This window comes from Brienomyrus brachyistius, chromosome 14, assembly GCF_023856365.1.
Source record: "Brienomyrus brachyistius isolate T26 chromosome 14, BBRACH_0.4, whole genome shotgun sequence".
Classification (NCBI taxonomy): domain Eukaryota; kingdom Metazoa; phylum Chordata; class Actinopteri; order Osteoglossiformes; family Mormyridae; genus Brienomyrus; species Brienomyrus brachyistius.
In genome coordinates, this window is record NC_064546.1 from 11117902 (window position 1) to 11130032 (window position 12131).

General features: G+C 46.5%; 1 protein-coding gene across 13 annotated transcripts in view; it reads left to right on the forward strand.

The window, feature by feature from the left end:
• Positions 1-12131, forward strand: part of esrrga (estrogen-related receptor gamma a) — a 151245-nt gene that overhangs the window by 134316 nt on the left and 4798 nt on the right. For all 13 annotated transcript variants that reach the window (XM_048975543.1, XM_048975542.1, XM_048975537.1 and 10 more), the window contains one exon: positions 8926-9195. In XM_048975543.1, the coding sequence (XP_048831500.1) occupies positions 8926-9195 (270 nt within the window). The remainder of the gene's footprint in view (positions 1-8925; positions 9196-12131) is intronic.

The window sequence follows — 12131 nt, forward strand, 5'->3', positions numbered from 1 at the left end:
CCACGCCATCAGCTTCCTCATTCAAATTCAAATTCAGATTCAAATGCACCGGCGCTTTATCGCCACCCGGGGGGATTCTCCCGTCCGTGCACAGGGCTGTCCCGCCTCCTGCTTGTTTTACTCCTCCTCCGTTTCTCCCTTGTCGTGTGAGACTCGTACCGCATCTGTGGTTTTCGTTTGCTGTTCCCAAAGCAGTGCTTACAAACCACGTGCTCTGTGGCAGGTGATCGGCGGTCGCTCCGCCTTCGCTATCCAGGCAGGGGGTGCTGTCATTGACCAGTCGTACACCTCCAACCAGTTCGCCCCCCCCACGGCCCCCAGTTCACCGCTTCTCGTCCCACAGAATGCCGTCATATCCAGTTCCTGGCCTCCGTCTCTCAGCTCTTCCCTCCAACGACACATTTCGGGAAGCGATCCACATCCGTCGTGGGCTGCATCCGCACGCGCATTTCAGGAAGCGATCCACATCCGTTGCATGCACAGGCATGCCCTCCCCGTGCACGTGCATGCTCCCCCCCCCCCCGTCGCACATTGGGGTGGCATTTGTGGCCTTGGATTTATAGTTTATCTTTATCTTTTGCTTCATCTGCGGGTAGCTATTACAGCCGCCTGGCCGAGTTATTGTTTGGGCCTGATAGATCTGCGTGTAGTCCATCACCGGGGGCCGCGTACCGGGGGAGGCAGCCGGCCCGCCTGGCGATGAAATACGAGCCATCAGCCCTAGTAATGGCTGTAAAATTTCATAATTACACGGCCTTTATTACATTGCATAATGACCCTGAAGCGGTATGGAACAATTAATTAAGATTTTCAGCCATGGCTTTTTCAGAAATTAAAAGGTGCTCATTGCTGTGGAATGGGGGTAATGCCTTGTCTTGGAAGCATTAAGGCACGCTTAAGGAGGGTCCCTCTCTCCTTCCCTCCAAGAGGCGCCCTGGAAATACCATATTTTGGTCATTTTTGTTTACGTTGAACAGACCAATCAGCATGTGTGCAAGCTGCCACAGGCCGTGCCGTCATACCCGAAATCGCAGGGAAAATCTACGAAAGCTGCATTCTTTTAATTTCTCTTGTTACACATCCTCCTTGTCTGTCTTTTGATGTGTCCGATCGATTTAATGGTAATTAAAACGTAAAGCGGCTGTATCTCTTTTGAGAGCCTGTTAGTCAAACCCTGTTTGTTTCCGCATAGACCCCCCCCCCCCCCCCCCCCATTTAACGGGAGCGACATCCTGGCGGCTCCATGGAGAATTGACTTTAAAGACACGGCTTCCAGTTGCCCGGAACACTGCTGGAAGCAGACGGGAGCAAATTAGCAGGCAGGTGCTAACATAACCCTAAATGCGACATTCTCGCTGAAGAATTACACCCGCCCCCTTTTATTTTAACTGGGCTCCTTCGATGGCCCTCCGAGGAATTGCCGGCAACTTCTGGCAGTTGAAAAAGAGCCCACCTTGGGGGCAGCATGAGGCAAAGGTAGCGTTCCCTGGCGTGGCAAGGGATCCTGCGAAACCGGCGTCAGTCTCGCAGCCGTTAGCATTAGCAGGAATAAAACAATAGTAACAAAATCACCAAAAGACAGAGAATGAACTGGAAGTGTTTTTTTTTTTTACATTTTTGTCCCCCCCTTGGCAAGCTCCCCGGTACTGTAGTGGTTGCTTCACAGCCAGATGCCTCCCCTCCCAGTGGAATGCACTGAACAGGTGAAGATTCAAAGGTTTTATTGTCATCGTGTGACTAAGATTATGCCATGACATTCCGTCAGTGTCTTCCAAAAGCCATGCAACACAAATGTGAAGTAAATAATGTATGAAATATGTAAACAATATACAAAAGAAGTAAAACTGTACGCACATGTAAATATATTGAGGTGAACTATAAAGAGATAACAGACTATTTCACACTAACACAGCATATAGTGCAGGAGTGACAGGTGGCGTTTGTTATAAGTCATTTATAATGTGTGGAGGCAGAGATGCTTTTCTTGTCCAACACCCTGTTTTAAACATTGAATTTGCACAGTAGGCAGGCAGTCCCATCCCTGGATAGATGGAAGGAGACATGCGTTATATAATAGGGCTTGTCAATATTTTGGATATTATATAATTCAGTATATCAATATGTATTGATTTTTTTTTTTACTATTAGTGTATTTTACCACCCTATTATCAGCCTGCTAGCTTGATGGGTTTGCTGTCATGCCGTGATTTTGAGTTATACTTAATCAACGGGAAGCCATGTGAAATATCTAAAATGTTTTTTATTTTCTATTAATACTTGATGAAATCTTTTACAGCAAAACAGGAAGGGGGTATCAAGGTAGACGAAGCATGTGTCCTTCTCAGCTCCGCGCTCGCAAAGCTAATGACGATGTCGTGCCGGCCATCACACCACAAGGCCGGCTAGTGGGTGCCGCTGTCATTCCAGAAACATCCGTGCGCTTCCGGCCGGCTAAGCCTTTGCCTGATCGGGGAAGCCACCTAAAAGCCCGTCTCGGGTGTGGTCCGCTATCTTCTGGCGCTCAGGGACCAACAGCCAGTCCACAATGTTGCTCCCTCCTAGCTGCCTGGTTTGCGGGTCCTCGAGGACCGGATTGGAGATACTGGGTTAGGGATCTGCTCCTCTTCTGGGCCTGAGCTTTGAGGATGATTCTCATGCTCCTTCCGTTGTGCTGGCGTGAAAGACAATTTGCCCCCCCCCCCCCCCCATTGCAGTGACAATAGCGAAAATGACAAAGGGGCCCTGGGGAAGGAGTGTGGTTGGGGGATGGGGGCAATTAAAATGTAAATATTGATATTTTATTATTTAAAATGGCTTTCCAGCAATGCTTTTAATGCCATCCCATCTGTGCATCTCGGAGCCGGGTCACTTTACTGCAGCAAGGGGACCGAGGGGGCCGCGGTAACAAACCCCCCCCGTCCATCCGCCGCCGTCGCTAAATCGGAGCGCATTCCGCTGCTCCATTTTGATATCTAATTAAGTGGAAAAGTACAGTCCGTACAGTAATCCGTCGCATCTTAACCAGCTGCCCGGGCGCATTTAGAATTAATCTCCGCTACGAATCGCCCTTAATGTATGCAATTAAGAGTCTGCCGATCGCTAATTAGCTGCATTCGGATTGAGCGGCTCCTCTCGACTTTGTGATTAGTCGACGATGCCTGTTTCTGTCTCCCCAGGGCGAGTGAGAGGATTCAGGGGAGGAAAGGAAAATAGGGTTTCTAAAACAAATAAGTATGGCAAACAACGCCGCCGTCCTGCCCCTTCTCCTGGCCTGCCTCACTGTGCCTGACAAAACAGGGTATAATTCCTGATGTGACGATTAGGCCCACTGTGCCACGGTGATTGGTTACCCCAGATATTGATGGATGTAATTGACAATTGCATCTTTAGAGGATTCGAGTTTGGGGGGAGAGAATGGGAAAGACCAATTTGTCTAAATCTCTCTACATGGATGTAGGGGTAACTCCTGTATAGCAATGTTTTCAAAACGTACAGACGAACGTTCGTTTAACCAATAACTGGTGTCCATTTTTGCTCCCTTCCATCTCCCTGCCACTCAAGAACACTGTATACCTGGTATGGGTGTGTTGGGAGCTGAGAGCTAGCAAAAACGGGGACTTCCGATACGGAGCAAAAATGGGGACTGTCCGAGAGGGAGCAAAAGTCGGTACTATCTGAGGAGGAGCAAAAATGGGGACTGTCTAAGAGGGAGCAAAAATGGGGACCTCAGCTCCCCTAGGACTGGGTTGGGAAAAACTGTCCTAAATGGATCTGTTTGGCCAGAGCAGTTAGTTGTTTTTCCCCATCCTTCCCTCCCTACCTCTGCAGCATGATCTGAGGCTGCGATCTTCTCACTGACATTTGGCGGAGACAAGAAGGTGGAGTTTGCTCCACCTGTTCATCCATAGCTACACTCCCGTTTCTGCTCACCCTTCATTGTTTTGCCCCCCATCCCATTAACTCGCCCCCTCCCCCTTCCTCGCTTCACGCTTTCGCCTCACGGTAGCCCCCATTGCAACAGCAGAAGCAAACATGTTGACCTGGCGCGGCCGTGTTCAGAGCACAGCGTAGAGGTCCGAGGCTTGTGAATAAAAAAAGGCAATTCACCAGAAGTCATCAATCGCTATTGGTTAAACAGAGCTCTTTATAAAACCCTTGTACTGTATGCTGCATCACCATAAATGGCTGCTGTTCTTTAATTATAATAACCTCCATCCCTGTACTGGGAGGGTGCTAGGTCTAGTACTATAGCATTTCTAATTTCTCAGATGAGTACTGTAAGTTCTGCAATATGCTTGTACCAATACGCTAATTCCCTGGTTCTGGCTCCTTTTGCTATCTTTCACTATGTCCTGCATTGTCCTACCTTGGCAGAAAGAAAAGAGTACAGATTTGAGCAATCACTCATCAATTCAGGCTTCTTCTTTTATTTTTAAAATATCACTGGAGTACGGTACCATCTAGCAGAGTCGGAGGGTTTTAGGTGACCAAGCAGGAATCAGGCTCCCGTAGAGCTATAAATTTCACAATATTTATCAGAAACCTGCAGCCCATTGTAACAACAAGGCCCTGGATGCCAAGTCGCACTACAATAAGCTAATTAACACAACACAAGTTTGCACTTGTCACAAAGGGTTTATGTGCAGAGCAATTCGTCACATGGGCTCTGGATTGATAGCATTGTATTTAACACATGGTTCATTAAATTCCTATTTAGCAGTGAATTGTCTTTTTTCATTCAGGTAGCAAAGACTGGGCCCAGATTTACAGCAGCCTTTGCTTTAATTGTCCTTCCATTTACAACTGAACCGGGTCACCTGACCAAAAGGTCAACTGACCAAAGGGTCACCTGATCTGAGAACCACATGGGCCTCTGTCATGATTGAGCCTTCCTTTCTGTGGCTAGGGGACGCAGTGTGGAGATGTGTTACCCCCCACCCTCCGCACACACACTCACCAATGCACTTCCTCTTTCAGTGCTATGCCGCTTCTTTTCGTCTGCAAGCATATAAGATATGTATCGGCAGACAGGTGGATAAGCAGGGGCGATTCTTTTTAAGGGCCATAATTATTCAGAGGGGTTAACCTTAGCATTAGGCAATGAAATGAATGGTGAGTGACAGGACAGGGGGCACTCTGGGGACCAATCAGTTTTCAGCTGGGGCCAGTGCCCCTGTGGCCCCGCCCCTGTGGATATGCAAGGTGTTACGTGTAACATGCAGTGCACAGGATTTTTCCGAACGGGACACACTTAACTAGACATGTTAGGGTCAAACTGCTGCTTAAATACCTTTAAGAAACAAATTAAAATACTCCATAAATACATCATACGCAAATACGGTATAAAATGCAACACAAGTCACAGTAGCTATGTTTACAACAGCATCACCGCTTTGCGTTATGACGTTATGACAGCTACAACATCGCTAGGCGATGAGTTTTTCAGCTCCATATAATATTATGGGACCATTGTCATACATGCGGCCCATGACTGGCTATAATAATTGGCTCGCCGATCAGCAAATGCTAAATGGTATTCTCCCTTTTCTACTTTTTCCGGAAAAGTAAAAATCCTTTCTTTTTTTTTGGTTAGCGAAGTCACGTGCTAACGTAGGTCTTTCCTAAAAATGAAGTTTTGTAAAGCAGACATTCGTAAAGCGGGGATACCTGTAGTATACTGAAGGTGTACTAAAACCAAAGACCATAATAATACAGTCAAAGGATATATTTCATTTTTTTATTGCAGTTCCCTTACTTTAATAAAAGAATATCGAGAAATGTGTTACATTGACTGTTGCAAATTTATTTTTGAGAGTATCCAGGATTCATGCAAAAATGAATAAGATACAGGATCCGTATAAAATGTGATGCAGGAAAGCACCCAAACCCAACCCTACCAACACAGCGCACAGTATCACATGACACATGGGAGTCAGCTGACTGAAGCTATAATAAAAACTACCATTTAATGTTTTTATATTAGCAGATAAATTGGCAAAATGTTATATTTGTCACTCTGTATAAATGTCTTATTTCACACAAGACTCCTTTACTAAAAATGATCATAAATGATAAATGATTAGATCGAACTGTTCAGAAAAGCAGGTGGAGAGATCCATGCTTAGCAATGTGCAAAGCCGTTAATTTCAAGGCACCCCATGGTCCACAGATCAGGACAAATGTAAGATTTATTACCATTGTCTTTAAGCCAGGTTTGTCGAATCCTTTGGAGCTCCTGACTGTGAGTGTATGTTTGTGTGTGTGTGTGGGGGGGCGGGGTTAAAATATAATTGCAGGCAAAAGAGCCAGATCTTTTGTAAAATGAAATAGCAGGGATGAAAAGGGTGTGCAGCACAACTTTAAAGTCACCCCCCCCACCCCCGTAAATGTCAATAGCGAGCCTTTTCCATCATCAGCAGTAAATTCACATTGATGCTTCTTTTCTTCTCCACATCGATCCGTCCATGAGAACGTAGATTTGTATCTGTTAATTAATGCGTCCCGAAACAGCATTTGTATTAATCAGATAGATAAGAAAAATTGGGTGCCTGCACTCACATGACAGCCGTAAAAAGCAGCCTGGCCCTGATAAAATCGTTGATGGACCTCAATAAAAAAGTTCCTCCTTCCACTCAATAAACTAATCATCCCGCTTTTAATTATTCGGTGGAGAGATATGTGGAGATTGGGGAATGTGTAAATCTAATTATTTACTAACAGCAGTGTCTGGGGGGATTTGGGGGGAGAGCTGTCACAGGAAGGTGCTCCAAGCAATGGGCTCTGTCCATCTGCCACTCTGCGGACTCTCCCCCAAAACTCCCCCCATGAACACCCAACCCCCCAGCTACCACTCCTCTCCTCGCTCAACTCTCTTTGTCTCTTTCTTTCATCCGTCCGTCGTCTCCCCCCATTCTCTTTCAGTCCGGTGTCAATTCCCGTGTCCGTCTCCCTCGTTGTAAACCCTTCTGCTGTCCAATAAGATACGTCTCGAGATCCGTTTAAAGTAACAGGGAGTTGGATGGCCTGACACATTCAGTGGCCCGGCACTGTACCGGGGCTGTTGAATACCTCAAATTTTGTCAAAGGGGCCTTGAATTCCTACCTATACCCCCTGCTTATAAGATCCATTTTAATGTCCCTTCTTTGCTGGCCCCCAAGATAAAAGCAAAACATCACTTGTTAGCTACCTGTCCACTATAGCCCATATTTAGCACAGGTGTAAAGGCTTGGAAACGAAGACAAACTTGTTAGCGCTTCCCGCGATTCCACTTCTCCCTCACGTTCCAACTAATACGCCGCGATTTGATACCTCCAGCAGCTCCAGACATTCCCGTCGCCCTCCTGTGTCGCTCCTCTTGAAGACGGTACCTGCACCGTAAGGGGGTGTCAGCAGTGGGGAGGGGGGAGGATTATTTTTACCGGTGCCAAGTCTCATCGCAGGCCCCTTCGCGAGGATGCGGCGCATTCATATTAAAGGCCCCCTTAAGAAATTCTCGACTAATCACTTTTGATGATTTTATTAAGTCATAGTGGATGGCGCTGCCAACTGGCAAGTCCGCTGAGCCTCAGCGGCAAGCCAGGAAAAGCACCAAATGCTCAGCGCCATAAGACTGCTCCTAATGAGATCAGAGATGTTAACAGTTTGAGATAATAAATTAGCAGTTGTTATAAACAATAGCCTGAAACCTATACATAATGAGCTCCTTGCCATTAGTGATCAAGTCAGCAAGAGGTAACGACGAGGTACTTCTATCGCCTGTCTGCCAACGAGCTCCAGATCCTTCGCGAAGCTCAGATGTTAGACGTCTCTGTCTTCCTCTGGTTGTGTCGTTCCTGCACCGCAGTCTTGAGCTCGTTGTAGCAGTGACAGTGTCACCCTGTTGAATGCTATTGTACCTAATTGCTTTTTTATTTTTTAAATGAAACCTCGTGATTCTGATATTGGTTTCATGCATAAAGGTCTCACCTCCATCACTTTCCCAGACAGGTTGTATTTACAAATCAAATTCTATTGGTTTTTTTTGGCGTAAAGTGTAGCTGTGTAGTCGATTGGTATGATATATTATTCTTGGTTATACACAGCAAGTAAAATTTATAAAAAAACAGTAAAAGTAAACATTTAACCACAGATACTCCCCGAAGCTTCCGCCGCTGTCCTGCGGGTATCAAACTGCCCCAAATAAAGTCTCCTGCAGAGTGAAGGAGGGATCGGAGCTGAAGTTAGCAATTAGTCTTTGGGCTGTTATGGTGGTGGAGCATCGATCGGGGCTGCGTGTGGAGAGCGATAAGCAGCTCCCTCCCTTGAGGAGGCCCCCTGGCCTCCCCTTCCCATAACGCTGGGAGCCCTGGGTAACACTCCAGCAGCAGCACCACGCGTGGAAAACGGCCGGCTCTCTTTCAAATCAGCGCCGGAATTTCAATATTCCCCAAAGTAACGGCGCGCAGATCTGGCCTCAATTATCTTCTGGCAGACAAGATCCAAGGCTCAGTCTACGGCGGATTGTCTGAGATCTTCTGCTTTTGTCGCTGGCTGTGGCTGATCTGAAGTGCACTTTGGGGCACATAGCAAGGAAATATCTGAAAATAAAATCCCCCAATGTGTGATTAAAATTGTGCTCGTGGGAATTTTAGTTACACAAAAATGTTCTGAGGGCAGAAGGAAAAATGATTGGCTCAGAGAGATAACCAATCAGATTGTAGAGGAGGTGGGTGCAAGTCACTAGATGAAGTGGGACCAAGACATTTGATTGGTTGGACCCACCTCATCTACAATCTGATTGGCTATCAACCTGCATGAATTAAACTCTCATGAGCTAAAATTGCTAGACATCTGTCATTTTTGTATGTCTGCCATTCCTAATTATTATTTGTTTCACACAATGCTTGAGGTATAATGTTGTCTCTACCCCTATCTGTCTTTCCCAGGTTTCTCCACGCTATCCCTGGCAGACCAGATGAGCTTGTTGCAAAGTGCATGGATGGAGATCCTAATCCTGCGTGTGGTATACCGCTCTCTGTCCTTTGAGGACAAGCTGGTCTATGCCGAAGACTATATAATGGATGAAGATCAGTCCAAATTGGCCGGCCTGCTCGACCTCAACAATGCCATCCTGCAGCTGGTAAAGAAATACAAGGGGATGAAGCTGGAGAAGGAAGAGTTTGTCACCCTCAAAGCTATAGCGCTTGCTAATTCAGGTTGGCAGATTCTCATGACTGTTGGCACATTCACCTCCTGTCATTAGCATCTATTCATCATTGTGTGCTTTCCAGAATTCCCCTCGCTTTTAAATGTTCACACGTTTACACGTTTATACAGACACTGTAGAGCAATGTCTCCCAATCCAGTCCTCAGAGACTCACAGACAATCCACGTTTTTGCTCCTCAGAAAAAAATGTGGACTGTCTGGCAGGGAGCTGGGAGGTAGCAAAAATGTGGACTCTCTGGGGGTCCCCAAGACAAAATACTGTAAATATATATGAACCACTTGCTTCCATGGGCCAATTCACATGCACTTACATTAAAGCCAATTTTGCATTGCCTTCTTTTTTTAATAATATTGAATTTTCAATCTAATTCAATTAATTTATGCACAGCACAGAAGGGCACAAAAGTACATACACACTGTACTTTTCTCCAACTTAAATCGCAGACACCGCCTAGAGGAGAGTCATCAGTGCAGTGATTCAAACATCCCCCCCCCCCGCCACCACGAACACTCGAATGCACAGGAAAAAAGCCCACCCCCCCCAAACCCCTCCCCCCTCACCCAAGTCCTCATTTGCATTTCCCAAAAGCATTGTCACGGCCCACCACGGACGCCTCTTTAATAAGGTGCCGATCATCAGGCACCTGCATGTCAGGACGCCACTCTGCTGCCTTCGCCGGTCACGCGGTGGGCTCCCGTACCTCCTTTTGCTTTGACCCCATCTTTGAACTTTATCTTGGTTGCCGGCCAGTAGTTCTCCCTTTAATTACAAGAGGGAAACTGTCAATAGCATCTGTTAAATGGGACGCGGCGAGAGCGGCGCGAACAGGGCGGGGTGGGGGGGGCTGTTTGTCTGGATTCCGCGGCACACACACTATCGACAGTTTGTTTTCTGGGGCCATATGTGGCGATCAATCTCAGACTGGGCTCAGCCACGCTGAAAAATGAAAAGCCAGATTGCTTCTGCTGGCTCGCGGATGCCGGTTGGGGGGGGTCCCTCTGCATAGCACCCCCCATCACCGTGTGACTCTTTTGGGAAATTCTTTTAAAAATCGATTTAGTAATGAACGGCTCCTCCTTGTCATCAATAGCCTCCTTCTGCATCATAAGGACAGTAAAAGTTTAACTCGAATACAGCCGTATTTGCTAAGTAGGTGGTTCAGCTCCATTCCTGCCCCTTCCGAGACTAAAGGCATTTGCTGCACCGATTGCGAGTGCACTGCGCAGATTTACCTGCGTTTTAACCCCCGTTACACTTCCCGGCCTTCTCTGCTGTGTAGCTTCTAATTACGAATTTTCGATTTACGTTGGCGTACGGAAAAGGCTATTTTGAAGTCAAAGGCAATTTTAAACATATGCAAACATCATATAGTTATATTTTTTAGGCTTAAAAGATTTAATACCAGTTTTAAAGAGATTTTAAAAGTGTCGCCTGAATTTATGGCTTTATGAGCATCCCTGCACCACCCCCCAGCCCAAAGGGAGACCTGGTTTTCCCCTCCTGTCGTATCACATTTCCTCCACTGCAGTCTCTAGGCGTCACTCTTCCGTGTGTCTGTGCAGGCCCCTTCTGCAGCTGCAGCCTCTCCTCTTTGGCTCCGGACCCCATCGCCGCTATAGCAGGGCGTCGTTCTTCCCGTTATTATTATTGTCATTATTATTGTCAGTGTCGCTCGCATGCTGTAATTCCAGTTGCCATATTAGCATTTCAGCTCCCCACAGGCCCTTTAGCTGCAGGTGCAGCTGTTAGCGCAAACATACTCCGAGGCGAAGGCTCTTAGGCTACAGCAAATATCAAATATATCTATATTTATGGTAAAAACTTTTTTTTTTTTTTTTTTTACTCTGAAGAGATACTTGGATTAACCAGGTGTCTGTAAAACAATTGCCAGGAAGACACCGCACTGAAAATGAGTCTATAGTTCAGTGATTATATCATACTTTGATTGTTGATTAGATAGATAGATAGGTAGATAGATAGATAGATGGATGGATGGATGGATGATAAGAAAAAATTGCTACCCCCCCCTCCTTTTTTGTTGATTTCCATAATATATTGTTGGTGGACAGGCTGTAGTATGCATACTAATTCCGGCATTACATGCGATGGATTTTTCCCTATGCCTGCATTATTTTGCATGCATATTCTCTGACATTTTGATTAACGAAACTGTTTAAGCCCACCCCCCTGAGGATTACTGCATGCCTGTGAATTAGAGGATAACTTTCCCTCCGAGTTAATCCAGCTGACTGTGGATCACTTCAGCCGCGCTCCGTCGCCGGCGCTCCATCCACAGCCGGCGTCTCCATACGTGAAACGCTCCCCTTTTGTAAGATGGTGACCGGCTGCCCCCGACACAGCTCCGCCTGCTCTAGGTGTCAGGAACGTACTGTTACCCGGCGTCCGTCCTCCGCAAAAAGAACAGAAACCCAATTCCCAAGCAGGGACATCGAAATATATCTTTGGCGGGATCCTTCGGCGTCCGAGTGGCACATCCAGCAGTGATAGTTAGATTGATAGCAGTGCTGGCTGTGCATTCTGCGAGGAAAGGTGCGGGTAAGCACTTTCTGTCTGGGATTCCTGTCGGATCACAGGTCACTTTTCCTAATGCCCAAAAGCTCATGTGACTGATGAATAAGGCCTCACTGTCTGAATTCAAGATTCAGGTCGAGGCTGCAGACGCGGCAGGCATAGAATGCTGAAAAACAACTCCGACTGGTGTACAGCAGGCTAAAGGATGAGGATGGGGGTGTTTAGGGATCCCAGAAAGGCTGTAATATTATTAAAACTAAAAATTAAGATTTAAAACAATAATTACTGCTCCCCTGAATGTGTTTTACTACTTCACCTTATATGCCAGAACAGGCCGCAGAGGCAGGGTTTAGAGAAGAGTCTCCCTGGATGGTGAAACCCCATATGCATTC